This window comes from Juglans regia, chromosome 7, assembly GCF_001411555.2.
Source record: "Juglans regia cultivar Chandler chromosome 7, Walnut 2.0, whole genome shotgun sequence".
Lineage (NCBI taxonomy): Eukaryota > Viridiplantae > Streptophyta > Magnoliopsida > Fagales > Juglandaceae > Juglans > Juglans regia.
In genome coordinates, this window is record NC_049907.1 from 35,670,747 (window position 1) to 35,687,331 (window position 16,585).

General features: G+C 39.7%; 2 protein-coding genes across 2 annotated transcripts; both read right to left on the reverse strand.

Annotated features, from left to right (window-relative positions):
• Positions 1-1,781: 1,781 nt before the first annotated feature.
• On the reverse strand, positions 1,782-3,894 carry LOC108994972 (pentatricopeptide repeat-containing protein At5g18950). Its single transcript, XM_018970418.2, has one exon. The coding sequence runs from the start codon at positions 3,763-3,765 to the stop codon at positions 1,942-1,944; it is 1,824 nt and encodes a 607-aa protein (XP_018825963.1). The 5' UTR covers positions 3,766-3,894; the 3' UTR covers positions 1,782-1,941.
• Positions 3,895-6,793: 2,899 nt separating this feature from the next.
• On the reverse strand, positions 6,794-8,349 carry LOC108994971 (protein DOS2-like). Its single transcript, XM_018970416.1, has one exon. The coding sequence runs from the start codon at positions 8,325-8,327 to the stop codon at positions 7,149-7,151; it is 1,179 nt and encodes a 392-aa protein (XP_018825961.1). The 5' UTR covers positions 8,328-8,349; the 3' UTR covers positions 6,794-7,148.
• Between the last annotated feature and the right edge of the window lie 8,236 nt (positions 8,350-16,585).

Sequence of the window (16,585 nt, forward strand, 5' to 3'; positions counted from 1 at the left end):
ATATTTTGAGAAATCTCATCATCAAAGAACACCATTTCCACCCAATCAGAGTGCACGAAAGCTGCAGAAACCTCCCACTCCTTCAAGTCAAAGCCAAATTCTGCAACAACCTGGATAGAGAGGTTTGTCGGCGACACCCCCTCCTCCTCGCACCTCGTCGGCATTGTTTGGCCTCCACACGGCAGAGAACAACCACCAATAGTCGGAGAGCCCTTCGCATCTTCAAGAGCCTAAACAGAAAGGCTCACCAGCGTAGCCCCCACACAATAGAGAACAACCCCTAACAAGAGTCGAAGTACCCTTTGCAAGATCGAATGACGCAATCCGAGCTTCCCGCTCGTGGAGCCGTCATTAGAGGGTGCCACTGTCGACATCGGTGAGTTTTGTCTACCCTCCAACAGCTCCACCTGCACCGGCAAGTGGCACTACGTGGTCTTCGACAGCAACCCATCGCTGGAAGAAGCCCTCAGGCTTTGCATAGGGCTGCCCTTCAGCTGAGTTCTGGGCTGAGGACCAACTTGGGCCAAAAGATAAAGCCCAGCTTGCCTCACTTGGAAGCCTCCAGATGGGCCCATGGGCTAAGTCCCACCCAAGTTGAGGGACCCCAAAGCTGGTCCCGTGGGTTGAGGCCTTGAAGTCTTAATCCACTGGGGGCCCTTCCCCCTATTATGTTTGAAGGGCTTTCACACCAAGCCCGACCCCTTATCTTTACACTCCCCCAACCTTGCACCTTAATCTTCCTTTTTATGCCCGACAGAGACTTTTATTTCTGCAATTTCCTTTTGCAGGTACCGTAAACAACACATCACCTCTTCTCACATCCTGTGCATGTCCCACTCCACCCTCCTGCCATTTCCCACATTACGTACAAAGTGAGGGGCTCGACGCGAGTAGCTATCAGAGAAGCTGAAACCACCACTACCCCCACTATGCTCACAATGAGCCTCCTTGTAAGACCACAACAATAGTTTCTCCACCAACTTCTGCTGTCATGAAGGGCCAACCTGAAGAGCCCCACCACCTCTACCTTCCTACATACACTCTCCCAAGGCCTCCCTTAACCTCTTCCATCCTCTTCCCCCCTCCCCTTCAAGTATGAAAATGAAATTTCTTCTTCCACTCTCACCGTATTCTGCAACCATTATGTAACGACCCCGGAAATTCAAACACCTCTAGGCTATAAAGCTGCAATACACTTCTCTAACGGTGCTATAGAACTCCTTCTCCCCTCTCAAACAAACCTCCAATGCTTTCTGAAGCCACCCTACTGTCTTTTTTTCTACCTTAATCTCATGATCCTTCTTCCATCCTCTCTCAATGATATGTAACAAACCTCCCTCCTTCGCTAATAAAAATAATTTCGAATCTCTCACCAATTCCCTTGTGAACCCCATCAAAACCAACTCAGCACTACACCCGTGCCATACGCAAAATTTTTAACATGATACTTTTGCACTTAGCTTGTAATTTAAAGAGAATGAACTGTCTGCAGAGCATATCGTCTTTTACGGATGCCAGTGACATACTTAACAGCTAATATTTAGAGTCCTATTCATTTTTGTAAGCACCAAAAATTTAAATGACTCCAAATTATCAAGAGGGAACCTGTATTTGAACGTTATTTACATCTGGAACTAATTTTGCTTCAGCCAGGAAACTAAAAATTTAAAACTCAGTTGGGCCCCATTTTCTGGCATGTATATTACCAGTGATTCAGCTGTAAGCTTCAGCCTATTCAGCATTGTCTCGTTGACAAACCAAAACAATATGCAGTGCAACAATTCAAGATAACTCTTATTTTTCTTTTTTTGACAGGTGAGAAATCTTCATTAGAAAGCGAAAGATAACTCTTGTTTCACAACCAATTGATCATTTCCATGCCTTTGATCATAAATGAGGTATAGAAGTTACAAACAACATATCGAGAAGAATCCTGATCCATCACACTCTTTCTAAGACCTCCCCTAGAAGTGCTTCAACAAAATGGGAATTCTCTTTGCAAAGTTTATTAACTAAAGATTGGCATGTACCTTTTTGAAGAGTATAACCTATCCTAAACATAAAATCTAATACAAGTAAAGTATCATCAGGTCTATCTATTTGAGAGAGACAATTGATCAGTCTCTCAAAAGTACTTCTCTTTGGTTTGAGATTACGCTTCAGCATTTCTAACAACCATTCCATCCCCTCCCCAATGAATCCTTGATCGCATAAGCCAGTAATGATATGATCTCGAGTACAGACCATTGGTATCAGACCCCTACTTTCCATATCATTCCACAACTTTTTTGCATCTTGGATGTCTCCCATCAGACAAAGCTTTTCAATAATTGGGGTAAACGACTGTGTTGATGGCTGTAAACCCTGCACCTGCAGGTCTTTTAACAGATTTATACTCTCGACTATCTTGCCTTCCCTGCAAAAGCCCTGAATCAGAGTGTTATAAGTGATCACATCACGAATAACACTCTTCTGAGGCATTTCTTCAAATAACCCACGAGCATGATCCGCTCTTCCATTTAAACACAAACCTGCAATCATCGTGTTGCAACTCACTGTGGTTTCTCTATAACCTCTATCACACATCTCCTTGTACAGCTTCCTAGCCTCTTCAAGATTACCAATCTTACAAAACCCATAAATCAGTGCATTGTATGTGTATTCGTTTGGAATAAACCCCTTCTGAATCATCTCAAACCACAACTTCCTAGCATCACCAAGCCATCTCAATTTGCAAAGACCACGTATCATTGTTGTGTACATGACCCTATCTGGGGCATACCCTCTGTCCTTTAGATCATTGAAGATCCGAAAACCCTCTAGCCACTTTCTTCTCTTGCCGAGCCCATTGATGATTTCCTGATAGGTAAAAATAGTGGGAGCATGGTTCTTTGCGATCATGGTGTGAAGGAGTTCAGATACTTTGTCATACTGCCTCTCCTTACAAAACCCAGATATCAATCTGTTAAAAGTAGCATTCCCAGGGTCAAAACCATCTTCCAAAACCTGCCTAAGAAGTTCATTACCTTTTGGAACTTTACCATCCTCACAAAAAGCTTGAATAAGATACCCAACAGTCTCAACATCAACTTTTGCCGCAACATTGGATTCCATCATCTCCCTGTACAATTTCCAAACGAGATCAGTTCTCCTAACCTTAAGAAAACCTGACAAAGCCGAATTCCAAGTCGCTATCGACGGGTTAATTCCATCCCCTCTTAATCTATCAAACACATCAAGCGCTTCCTCGACCAACCCAACCTCACAAAGACAACGAGCGTAGCACTCCAAAGAAGCCCGCTCAGGTTTAAACCCTGTATAATCAAGAAAGTCTTTTGCAACACTACAGGCCTTGGCCTCCACGAGCGCATTAAAAAGGGTATTCAACGACAACGGGTCAGGTGAGAAACCATCACAAGAGCATAGCCAGTGAAAGAAACGGAGCGACAGAAGCACATTGTTTTGGTGCTTTATCAGCTCGTTGAAGAACCGGGGATCAGAGAAATTGAAGGAAGGGAAATCGGAGACCAAGGTCTGCTCCCATCTGGGTCTCGTACGAGTAATCTTACAAACCTCTTTGGCAATCTCAGTAAATTCATTGTGCGCGTTTCGTGATGGCTCATGATCTGGGTTTGGCTTGATTTCTCCGCCGCGACAATCAGCTTCTCCGATTTCAAGAGCAAGGTTTCGGATCTGGGTATTAGGGTTTGGGCTAGTTCGAGGGTTTTGGCGAATAAAGAAGATGGGTGATGGAGCCCTCGCCATGAAGAATCACTGTCCGTGAATCTCAAGGTTTTTCAAGCTCACTTTAAACGTTCATGGACTTGGAAGTTTCGAGGCAGAATTACAGAAATGGAGCCACAACTGCGCATCTGAAATCAACAAAATTAATAATCTTTTACAAAATAAATGTATTCTATTTGGTTAAAAATAAAGATTACAGAAAATATTTTTTTTAAAAAAAAAAAGTTAAAGCAAAACGCATTCTATATTTAATTTAATTTTTATATAATTATTCAAAATCTTTTCACGACCTTACGATTTCGTTTAGTTTTATAAATGAGATAAAATGAATTAAATTAAAAATTAAAAATAAAATAAAATGTTAAAAAATCCCATAGCTATGTATTGCTTTTGTTACTCGAAGTATTAACACACAAATCTAACGGCTATTTTTTTTTTTTTTTTTATTCGATTTCCTTCTACACCATTTTTTAAAGTCGTCTAGTTGAAAATGTGTGACTTGAGGGTGAACGAGTTCTTCAATTGCGGACGTGTTGTTCCCAGAAATGAATGCCACAAATCAAACGCGAATGAGGACGCCATCACTATTAGGGGTGTAAACTCAAACCGGAAAACCGAAAAACCGGACCGGACTGGACCGAACCGGACCGGTTTTACCGGTTTTGAACTGGTCCGGTCCGGAACCGGTTTTTAAAACGTAAAAACCGGCCGGTTCCGGTCCGGTTCCGGTTCCGGAATTTTTTGGACCGGACCAGACCGGTTGATTAAGAAAAATAAAAAATAATATTTTTATATATAAGTTTTATACAAAATATTTTATATATATTAAATATTCATATATGAAATAATTTCTTATTATAATTTATAAATTATTACATAAAATGTTAATACTAAATCACTAAAAGTTTATAACTAATACTAATATATAATTTATAACTATACTAATAGTCTAATATTAATACTATTATATAGTCTAATATATTAATAAAAGTATAAAACAGTTTTTTTTAAATCAAATTTTTTTTTTTTATAAACAAATTTTTAATGACAAATTGTGAAATTTATATTTTTAAAAAACCGGAAAACCGGACCGGACCGGACCTGAAACCGGTAAAACCGGAAGTACCGGTTTAGGAGGGTAACCGGTGCGTAATCGGTTTTGAAAAATATAAAACCGGTATATACCGGTTCGGTCCTAGATTTTATCCAAAACCGGACCGGACCGGACCGGTTACACCCCTAATCACTATTTTGTAATTGCATTGCTTATCTCTCCGAATGCTTTGATCCCTACATAGCCAAAGAGTTTTTTGTCCCTCTGCAAAGAAAACTTTGTAGCATGGAAAAAGTATTATATTATCAAATTATAATATGTAAGTACTTTCTTAAATATGCTCTACACATTGACTTGAGAATAGAATAGCTCGAAAAGAATAGAATTATACAACACATTCGAGCATATCAGCAGACTTTATAGTGATAAATGCATCTTTTCTCCTCGCTCAAAGCTTGGAGTTGGACCCAATCTCTGAGTCTCGTAAGAGTTGTGCTTAAGGCCGGATGGGTGCCAAACGTGTCTTCCCACCGACCCATAGGAATATGCCACTTAGGCATTTCATGGAAGAGTAAAATGAAGTGAAATGTACTGGATCTTGTCTTATAGTTAGAAGAATTACTTCTCTCTCTCCCCCTCCCCTCTTGAATCTGAGTTTCTCAGCCAAACACAAAATCACTTCCCTCTCCCTCTCCCTCCTGAATCTAAATTCATTTCTCAGCCCAACACAAAATCACCTCTCTCCTTCTCTCTCCCTCTCCCTTTCCCTCCCGAATCTGGAGTGCCAAACACAAAATCACCTTTCTTGACGGAACCCATCTGCTCAACGCAGCCAGCCTTCTAGAGCCCCATTTGTGCTCCACTCCACCACGCCGAAAGAAAAAAAATAATCTGCAGGTTGAAAGGTAAACAAAATTTTGTGTTCCTACAACAATCCAGCAGCCTATTTATAAGCTCTACAAACTGAATGAATCCCAAAATTTGCAGAAATTTAGATATGAAGAAACAGATGTACAAGCAGCAGCTTCGAAGGAAGAAATGAAAGCACAAATCATATTTCTGTTTCAATTTACTTATCAAAAAAAAAAAAAATTACTCCATACATATTTCAGGGTCAGTTTTTCTACTGAAAACAAGAAAATCAAAAGTATGATGCTTACAAAACTTGTATAATGGCTACAAAAAATCAGCTGCCCAGTAATTAATCTTCTTGTGAAAACTGAAAATTCGGGAGGGAGAAGGAGAGAGAATAAGAGAGGTGATTTTGTGTTTGGTTGAGAACTCGAAATGGACTCAGATTCGGGAGGGAGAGGGAGAGAGGAGAGCGGTAATTCTTCTAACTATAAGACAAGATCCAGTGCATTTCACTTCATATCAGTCTCCCATAGAATGCCTACGTGGCATATTCTTATTGGCTGGTGGGTAGACACGTTTGGCACCCATCCGGCCTGAAGCTTTTTCCATCCCGTAACTCTCATTTTGAAGTGCCATGCTAATTACCTCTGCACACCTTCTCAGAGATGTGTTACTGCAACTGCCTAGGAGATATAGCCACCGCCACTCAACCCAATTCTGTGGCACTAAGAAGAAAGATAGAGTTCATATGGTGATCTTTGACATCAACATAAAAAGAGCCGATGCAACTATAATGCCGTACCCCCTATAAACATCTAGATTGCCAATCAGAACAACAATTAAATCTGACAATGGACTCCAGCTTTGAATAGTTTGATGTTACATGAAGAGAACCAGAAGAATCCTGGCAACACCATACGAAAATTCAGAAGTGCCTGTAATTTAGACAAAACGGTACTGTATAAAATAGCTAAATTGTGAAAACAACTCCATGTAAGTTACGGAACTGATTCAAGTAATTGGAACACAGCCATACAGGGTTGGATGTGTTGAGCTGAAGTGGCAAATCCACAAGGTGACCAACATAGGAAATCATTAAAAGTTCAGCATATTAACAAATTTAAACCAATAGAACATATATTGGTCATAACAAAATAACAATAGAACATATATTGATAATAACAGACTACAGGGCTCTAATTGTCTTTGAAAAATAATGGTAAAAGAATCATTTCAACTAAAAAAAAGTACTAAGACAAGGATTTACATCTAAATCTATAAAGGCTAAATAATAAAGAATGACTGACATGTAAATGAACACTTTGCAGGGGAACACAATAAGGGAGAGTGTTGAGATCAACTATAATAATCGGAAAATTTGTGATCTTTAGAATCTACATTATCTGGCTTAAGAGGCCCATCATAATTATCATCATCTTCAACATCCTAATTCATATCCTGTTCCTTCTCCACTGCACTCAGCCGCTCATGCAAATCAAAGCTTATTTACGCTTCCAACAGCATCCCCTCTTTTGTCATCAATGCTTCCAACATCTTCAATTTCATCCCACCCAAGGTCTTCTTCCTCGGGCAACAACCGCTGGCTTGAAACGACTGAAACTTCACTTTCTCTCCCACATTCCACACTATCTGTCTTCCCCTCTAACACCCCTTTCTCATCCGATCTCTCTTCCAGCTTAATGCCGCCGGGAGTCTCATCGTTTTTTTGTTTTGATCCAACTTTAACATTGTCATGGCCGCTTGATTCGACCTTTGAATCAGACGCATTATTCTCTTCACCTTCGTCATCAAAATCCCAACTCAAATCCTCCTCTTCTTCCCCAGAAATCGCTCGTTTCACGAGTTTAGCTCTTGCAATCTCCGCTTGCTTCAGCTTATGCACCCTGTAAAAATACCTACCCCAAAAGCTCTCCTTATCAATCCTACTTGGAACAACCTTCCCATAAATCTCACCAATTACCCCATTCTCTCCAATTAGATTCTCAATCTCCTCCCCCTTCTCGTCCAACACAAAACCCAATTTCCACTCATTGTACCCCTCCAAATCCTGCGGTTCCTCCAAATACGTATTCATATCACCCTGAATTGCGCGCACCTGCGCATCGAACCTACTGTAGCGTTTCAAATCCGAACCCTGGCTATTATTAGTGCTCAATCGTTTAGTGATAATGCTACTATTATTGTTATCATTATTTTCAGAGGAATCCGAATCTGGGTCAGGGGCTAGAAACGCGTCCCTACCTTGAGAGATGATCTCGGCCGTGGATTTCCAGACAGAGCTACCGATGCCGTCTATGGCATGGCCGACCGACTCGAGCGACTCCTGAGTGACGGAGGCGCCGGAGACGAGCGAAGCCGGTAGCTCCTTGGCTGCGCGAGAGGCGACGTCTCGGATCAGCGCCGTCTCTTTCTTCAAACCGGAACCGAACTCCTCGAGGTCGTGCGCGACCGTGTTAATTAACCCGCCGAAGCTCCAAGCGCCGCTGGGATTCGGGTTGGGGTCCGGGAGGGTAGCGTCGTCGTTTCGGGGTTGTGAATGATGCTCGGACGTGTGTGGGTCGTCGGCGAATACGGACCTGAAGAAATCCATCGGGGGAAATAAAAGGAGATTTGAGAAGGCGGGAGAGAGCAGCGTCTGTGACGGTAAGAGCATAAAGGAAAGGTTAGATATAACCGACCTCTAGGTGATGGGCTAATCAGATAAATATTTATTTTTAACCAAAAATATGGTGGGCTGAGCTCTACATATAGTCTATGAAGAAGACACAGCTTGGAGCGACTTTGATTATATTTTTATTCAAGTTTGTATAGTCTTTTTAAAATAAAGTCGATTTTTATCATAAAAAATAAAAGAAAGTAAATTTTTATTTAAAAAATAGAAGGCTTACTTCACACATTTCTATTTAATTAATATATAAATTGTAACACCCAAGTCCAGCACTAAGTTATTTTTTAAAATTTTTGAATTTATACGAATGAAAAGCCCCCTTGAGATTAATGAGCATTTCTTTTTAGAAATGGACTACGGGCCTAAATTTTTTATTTTTGACGGATGTCAAGCATATTTTTAGTGGGCTTGCTATTTTAGGTTAGAATTATTAATTATTTTTTTGAATTAGGTAAAATCACTTCATGGGCCAAGAAAAAGATTGGTGGGACAAGTTAAATTATTTTAGAGGTTGAACCGGCTCTAAGAAAAAGCTCAATCAATGCTCAAAACCCAAGCCCATGAAGCTAGGACCAGTTTTCACGTTAGGCACGTTTCATGTTTCATGCCATGCACGGTTACCCTCTTGTTTTTTGTTCTGATCTAGGGTTTTTCCAATCAAATCTTTTATATACATGTATTTTCTCTCCTGAAAAAGAAATAGCCGCAGTCTATTGTTTTTAGTGAATCACCTCCTTCACGTAAATGCATTTTTCTTCCTTTTTGCGTCTCTTTCCACCATAGAAACAGCCCTAAATCGCACTTGCACCTCCACAAGTTGTCGGTCCACTCACCGTCAAACCATACTCTGCTGCAGCAACCCACGCATAGCTGCCTCTCCACACTGCCGTCCACAACTACACCGTCCTCCACCCCGCACCGCGCACTTCTGCAGTGCACCACCCACAACTAGTAGAGGTCGAACTCCACCACGAGCACTCAGATCGCACGGCAAGAGACCCATCCACCAAGAGCCACTCCACGAAAGCTCAATCCCGCGTGTGCCCACCGCACGGAACCACCCAAGCCAAACCTCACTACCACCACCGAAACCCACCATGACCCTCAGGACGCCATAGCCACGTGCAAGTTTAGAGAGCCTCTATTTTTAGGAGTCCAAAACAGAACAGTTGCACCACGAACAACCCCCTCTCCTCCAAGCCATTGCATCCCTAGAAGCCTAGCCATCCACGGTGTCAAACCCCTGATCAAGCCCTACATGACCTTCTCCACCGAAAACAACCTGGCCCAGCTATCGCAAAAACATCATTCTCAATCACTGGACGCCGCTCATTGCTGATCATGGTAAGCCCACCACTGCCCTCTACCCACCACGAATGGCTGCCAGATGTTTTTTTAACTAAATTGTATTTGTCGTAGGCTCTTACGCAGATATTAGATAGAAGAAAGGTTTAGTTGTAATTACTGTCTTGCCCTTCCATTCATGATCTGTTACTATGTTGGGTTTGTTTGTATGATGGCAGGGTATATCGAAATGGGTTGGTATGTATTTTGTGGTGTTTGGCCGTGTATATTTTGGGGTCGAGATCACGTATTCGCACGGACAATATTATAAAACCAATTTATGGAGTAATATGATCATAGGCGTTAATTATGTTTTTTTTTTCGAGAATTTATATAAAAATCAAAATACTTTAGGAAAAGAAGATATTTTACGGTTTCAAGGATTTTAGTCATTAGGAAAATAGAGATTTTCTTTAATATCTTGGGTTTGAATTATGAAGTACGTGTTCTATTTGAGATTTACGGAAGTTACGTGTGTATTTTATAGGTGATAATTGATTTTCGTTCAGTACTATTGTGCAGAATTTCTAAAAAGTTAAGAAGTTCAGGTAAGCAGGGTTCCTATACTTGACTTTGCATAAAAATAAAATGAACTGAGATTGATTTTTGGAAAATATGCCTATTTGTTATGAAAAGAAATTTGAAACGACATCAGTTATTTGTTCTGCATTACTCATGAAATTCTGTATAAGAATAAGGCATTTTTCTGGCATGACTGGTATAGACATGAGCTTATTTTTGGCATTCCGTTATTGAACTAAGAAAAATGAGCGAATATGAAAATTTGATAAATTTCCATGTGATGTGTTCTGAATCTGTTTTGGAAAATGTGAAATGATTTGAATTTCAGTACTCTATTTTGATATGATTTGGCATCTGAAAAACATTTGGCATGACTTTCTGATTCTGTTCTGACTCTGATTCTGGTTTTGATAGGGTAATTCTGATTCTGTTTTGCTCTGATATCTGGCCGGGATACAATAGTGACCTCTGGCCCTGTCACAGGATATAATAGTGACTTCTGGCCCTATCACGGGATATAATAGTGACATCTAGCCCTACCACGGGATATAATAGTGGTCTCTGCTCTGAGTGCAATAGTTTTGATAACATGATAATTTATGTTCTGCTTGACTTTCTGCAGAATGCACAACCCTACCACAGGGGTTAAACATGGCTTCTATTCTGATATGATGCTCTGATATGATATGATTTGATAAGTTGAAAATATTCAGTCATGTTGTGCCAAAGGAGTATTTGAATATGAAAAGTTGGTTTCTGAATATGAAATATTTGAAATGTCACTCTGATTTTCTGATAATATGTACTTTTGAGATTTGCATATTGAAACTGAAATGTTTTGTTTTTGCATTCTGAACTCTGTGAAAATGCTTATGTTTACATACTAGCATATGTTCTCTGCTTACTGAATTATTGATAACTCACCTTTATCTCCATAACAGTTTTCAGATTTTTTAATGGTTCAGCTGGAGAACAAGAGTAGGAAGTATTGGAAAAGTTTGATGATCATAGATGAATGAGTGATAATGGTACAAATATTTTGGAGGATCATATTTAGTAGTTTTACCTCTAGCGGTTATTTTGGTACGTCAAGTAATGAATAATTTGAGTCTTTGTGGAGTGTTATTTATGTTATTGAGGTTTTTGTTTAGTATTTTTGTGGATGGACACGGATTTTTGGATCGAACAAATAAGTTAAGTGTTTTGTGGAGTTTCTGTTTATTTATTACTGATTATTAGATATGTTCTTGAGTAATATGAGCTAACTCTCCAGACCTCTGGGAATGGAGCGTTACAGTTGGTATCAGAGACATGTTTGAGATTCTGCATACTATAATAAGAAGTTTGATAGAATTTGAGGTTTTAGATTCGATTGGCTTATACTGTAGGCTGTAGGACACAACTTGGATATGATTTAAGGTTTAGATTTTGAAATTGATATAAGTTTGACCGAAAGCCAGGTTAGAGGTTCTGCAGATTATAACGTGTGGTTTTGGATATTGTGGGTATAGGATGTAACTTCTGATTTGAGGTGCAGAAATTTGAGGACTAAGAGATGATGATATTTGTATTTAAGGTTTTAGAATCTGACAGGCTTTTGAGAATATGTTCTAGGAAATTTGAGATCTTAATTTGAGAATTTTAAGAACCGATTTTCATGACATTTAAGGCTTTACGTCCAGTAGGCTTATTTGATGTAATGTAAAAAATGATTTTTGATAAGATTTATGGTTTAAATCTTTATAGGTGTAAATAAGCTTGATTAAAAGCCAGGTTTGAAATTCTGTAGACTCTGATATATGAGGTCTTGAAATTAAATGTACTTTAGGAAATAATTTTTTGAAATGGAGTTCAATCAGATGCACCCTCCTACTTTTGATGGTCGCGGCGACCCAACCTTAGTTGAGGACTGGATCCGGGATATTGAGGAGATACTTCATGTCTTGAATTGTACCGACAAACAGAAAGTATTGTACTCAGCCTTCAAGGTGACCGGTAAGGCTAAAATATGGTGGATATCAGATAGAACCATCAGGGAAGCTGATGGGAGGGGAATGGTTAGCTGGCCCCACTTCAAGCATATTTTCTTTGAGCGTTTCTTTCCAAGATCGATTAGGGATGCTAGGGCCAAGGATTTTGCCAACTTAGTGCAGGGTACTATGATGGTGCACCAATATGCGGCCAGATTTGTTGAACTATCACGCTTTGCCTCATATCTGATACCCGATGAGGAGACAAGACCCGAAAGTTTGAGAAAGAACTAAATAACCAGATATATGAACGAGTGATGGCCCTCCAAATCCAGAATTTCTCAAAGTTAGTAGATAAGGCCACAATACTCGAGCGAAGCCTCAAGAGAAGTACTGAACTTCAGGAGCAAAGGGAGAGGTCGATGCCATTAGGGTTTCCCTCAAGCGAGAATCAAGGACCATGGAAGAAGAGGAAAGTAGTGAATAACCCAGGCCAGAGACAGGTGCAGGACAACCAACTTAATAACCATTGCAAGTCATGCAATGTAGTGCACTTTGGGGAATGCAGAAGGGAAACTAGACGGTGTTTTCAATGTGGTAAGCATAGCCACCTCATCAGAGATTGTCCAAGGCAATCAGATGGGAGTATGAACCCCAACCCGCTTTAAAGGACTGATTTGGCAGCATGAGGCAAGAATTAACACAATACAGTGTCGGCATGAGTTCAACACAATACAGGTACTCTACCTAATTTTTTCTCTGATTTTTGGGCTACCATTCTTTCGTCTCAACAGTTTATTCTAAGTTTTGTACTTTAGTAGCTGAAAGGTTAGGCAATGAAAAGGGGTATTAATTATGATTAGTGATGAAAGAGACCATCTTTTGGATATCTTCATGAACAAAGTATGTGATTAAGTACCCTAGACTTGCTTTTATTTTCGCGTTGCATATGAGGTTGTTAGATTATGTGAAGAGTTCTGTTTACTTTGTGATATGAAGTTAAGATTAGAACTTGGGTGAAACTATTTTTAGGCTTCTTCTCGAGCCCACTCTTGAGGTTTATATTTTAGACTTGATTTAGACCCTTTGAGGTGTGCAATAAGCAATACAATAAGCACGAATGTGTATGTCTAGGGGAAATATGATTGGCCGATTTCAATATTGGAAGGTTAGAATTTTGGAATATTAGTTTCAATAATACGATTGATGTTTGGGATAGGCATGGAATGGTAGGGGTAGTTAAATATTTAGGCTTTGCTTGTGGATGCAAAAAATTTCGAGGATGAAATTTTTTTTTAGGGGGGAGGATGTAACACCCAGGTTCAGCACTAAGTTGTTTTCTAAAATTTTTGGGTTTATACGAATGAAAAGTCCACTTGAGATTAACGAGCAATTTTTTACTGGAATGGACTGTGGCCTAAATTTTTTATTTTTGGCGGATGTCGAGTATATTTTTAGTGGGCTTGCTATTTTAGGTTAGAATCATTAATTATTTTTTTGAATTAGGTAAAATCTTTTCATGGGCCAAGAAAAAGATTGGTGGGACAAGTTAGATTATTTTAGAGGTTGCACTGGGAGACCAAAACTCGAAGAAAAAGCCCAATCAACGCTCAAAACCCAAGCCCATGAAGCTAGGACCAGTTTTCACGTCAGGCACATTTCATGCCATGCACGGTTACCCTCTTATTTTTGGTTCTCATCTAGGGTTTTTCCAATCAACTCTTTATATACATGTATTTTCTCTCCAGAAAAAGAAGTAACCGCAGCCTATTGTTTTCAGTGAATCACCTTCTACACGTAACAACCTTTTTCTTCCTTTTTGACGCCTCTTTCCACCATAGAAACAGCCCCAAATCGCACATGCAGCTCCACAAGCAATCGGTCCACTCACCGTCGAACCATACTCTGCCGCAACATCCCACGCATAGCTGCCTCTCCACACTGCCGTCCACAACTACACTGTCCTCCGCCCCACACCGTGCACTTCTGCAGTGCACCACCCACAGCCAGCAGAGGTCAAACTCCACCACGAGCACTCAGATTGCACGACAAGAGACCCACCCACCGAGAGCCACTCCACGAAAGCTCAATCCTACGTGCACCCACCGTACGGAACCACCCTGCCCAAACCTCACTGCCACCACCGTAACCCACTGTGACCCTCAGGACGCCATAGCCACGTGCAAGCTTAGAGAGCCTATGTTTTTAGGAGTCCAAAACAGAGCAGTTGCACCATGGACAACCCCCTCTCCTCCATGACATCACCTCCCTAGAAGCCTAGCCATCCACAATGTCAACCTCTGATCAAGCCCTGCATGACCTTCTCCACCGCAAGATTCCACTGGAAACAACCTGGCCCAGCTACCGCAAACACGTTCACGCTGCCCTCGCTCTCTCTCACTTCCACAGTGCACTCACGCCGTGCCCAATCACTGGATGCGGCTCATTGCTGATCATGGTAAGCCCACCACTGCCCTCTACCCACCACGAATGGTTGCTGGGTGTTTTTTTTTAACTAAACTATATTTTTCGTAGGCACTTACGCAGATATTAGATAGAAGAAAGGTTTAGTTATAATTACAGTCTTACCTTTCCATTCATGATCTGTTACTGTGTTGGGTCTATTTGTATGATGGACGGGTATATCGAAATGGGCTGGTGTGTATTTTTCGATGTTGGGTCGTGCATATTTTGGGGTCGAGATCACGTATTCGCACGGACAATATTATAAGACCAATTTATGGAGTAATATGATCATAGGCATTAATCTTGTTTCTTTTTTTTTTTTTTGGGAGAATTTATATAAAAATCAAAATACTTTGGAAAAAGAAGATATTTTAGGGTTTCGAGGATTTTAGTCATTAGGAAAATAGAGATTTTCTTTAATATCTTGGGTTTGAATTACGAAGTACGTGCTCTATTTGAGATTTACGGAAGTTACATGTGTATTTTATAGGTGACGATTGATTTTCGTTCAGTACTGTTATGCAGAATTTCTGAAAAGCTAAGAAGTTCAAGTAAGCGGGGTTCCTATTCTAGACTTTGCATAAAAATAAAATGGATTGAGGTTGAATTTTGGAAAATATGCACGTTTGTTATGAAAAGAAATTTGAAACGGTCTCAGTTATTTGTTCTGCATTACTCATGAAATTCTGTATAAGAATAAGGTATTTTCCTGGCATGACTGGTGTAGACATGAGCTTATTTTTGGCATTCTGTTATTGAACTGAGAAAAATGAGCGAATATGAAAATTTGATAAATTTGCATGTTACGTGAAGATGTTCTAAATCTGTTTTGGAAAATGTGAAATTATCTGAATTTCAATACTCTATTTTGATATGATTTGGCATCTGAAAAACCTTTGGCATGACTTTCTAATTATGTTCTGACTCTGATTATGGTTTTAATACGGTGATTCTGATTCTGTTTTGCTCTGATATCTGGCCCTATCACGGGATACAATAGTGACCTCTAGCACTGTCACAGGATACAATAGTGATCTCTGGCTCTGTCACGGGATACAATAGTGACATCTGGCCCTACTACGGGATATAGTAGTGGTCTCTGCTTTAAGTGCAATCGTTTTGATAACATGGTGATTTATGTTCTGTTTAGCTTTCCACAAAATGCACAACCCTACCACGGGGGTTAAACATAGCCTTTTGTTCTGATATGATGCTCTGATATGATATGATAAGATAAAAATGTTCAGTCATGTTGTGCCAAATGAGTATTTGAATATGAAAAATTGGTTTCTGAATATGAAATGTTTGAAATGTCGCTCTGATTTTTTGATAATATGTATTTTTGAGATTTGCATATTGAAACTAAACTGTTTTGTTTCTGCATTTTGAACTCTGTGAAAATGCTTATGTTTACATACTAGCATATAAGTTGTTGATAACTCACCCCTTATCTCCATAACATTTTTCAAAATTTTTAATGGTTCAATTGGAGAACAAGAGTATGAAGTATTAGAAAAGTTTGATGGTCATAGATGAACGAGTGATAATGGTACAAGTATTTTGGAGATCATATTTAGTAGTTTTATCTTTAACGGTTATTTTGGTACGTCAAATAATGAATAATTTGAGTCTTTGTGGAGATGTTATTTATGTTATTGAGGTTTTTGTTTAGTATTTTTGTGGAGGGACATGGATTTTTAGATCGAACAAATAAATTAAGTGTTTTGTGGAGTTTTTGTTTATTTATTATTGATTATTAGAGATGTTCTTGAATAATATAAGCTAACTCTCTGAACTTCTGAAAATTGGGCGTTACATAAATTGTCACTAAGGTCTTTTGGATAAGATGGCAAAAAGATTGGTCTCCAAATAGAAGAACCAGGTTTAAACCCCCCACCCCCTAAAAAAAATGACAAATCAATTAAATATAAGTTTGTGGTA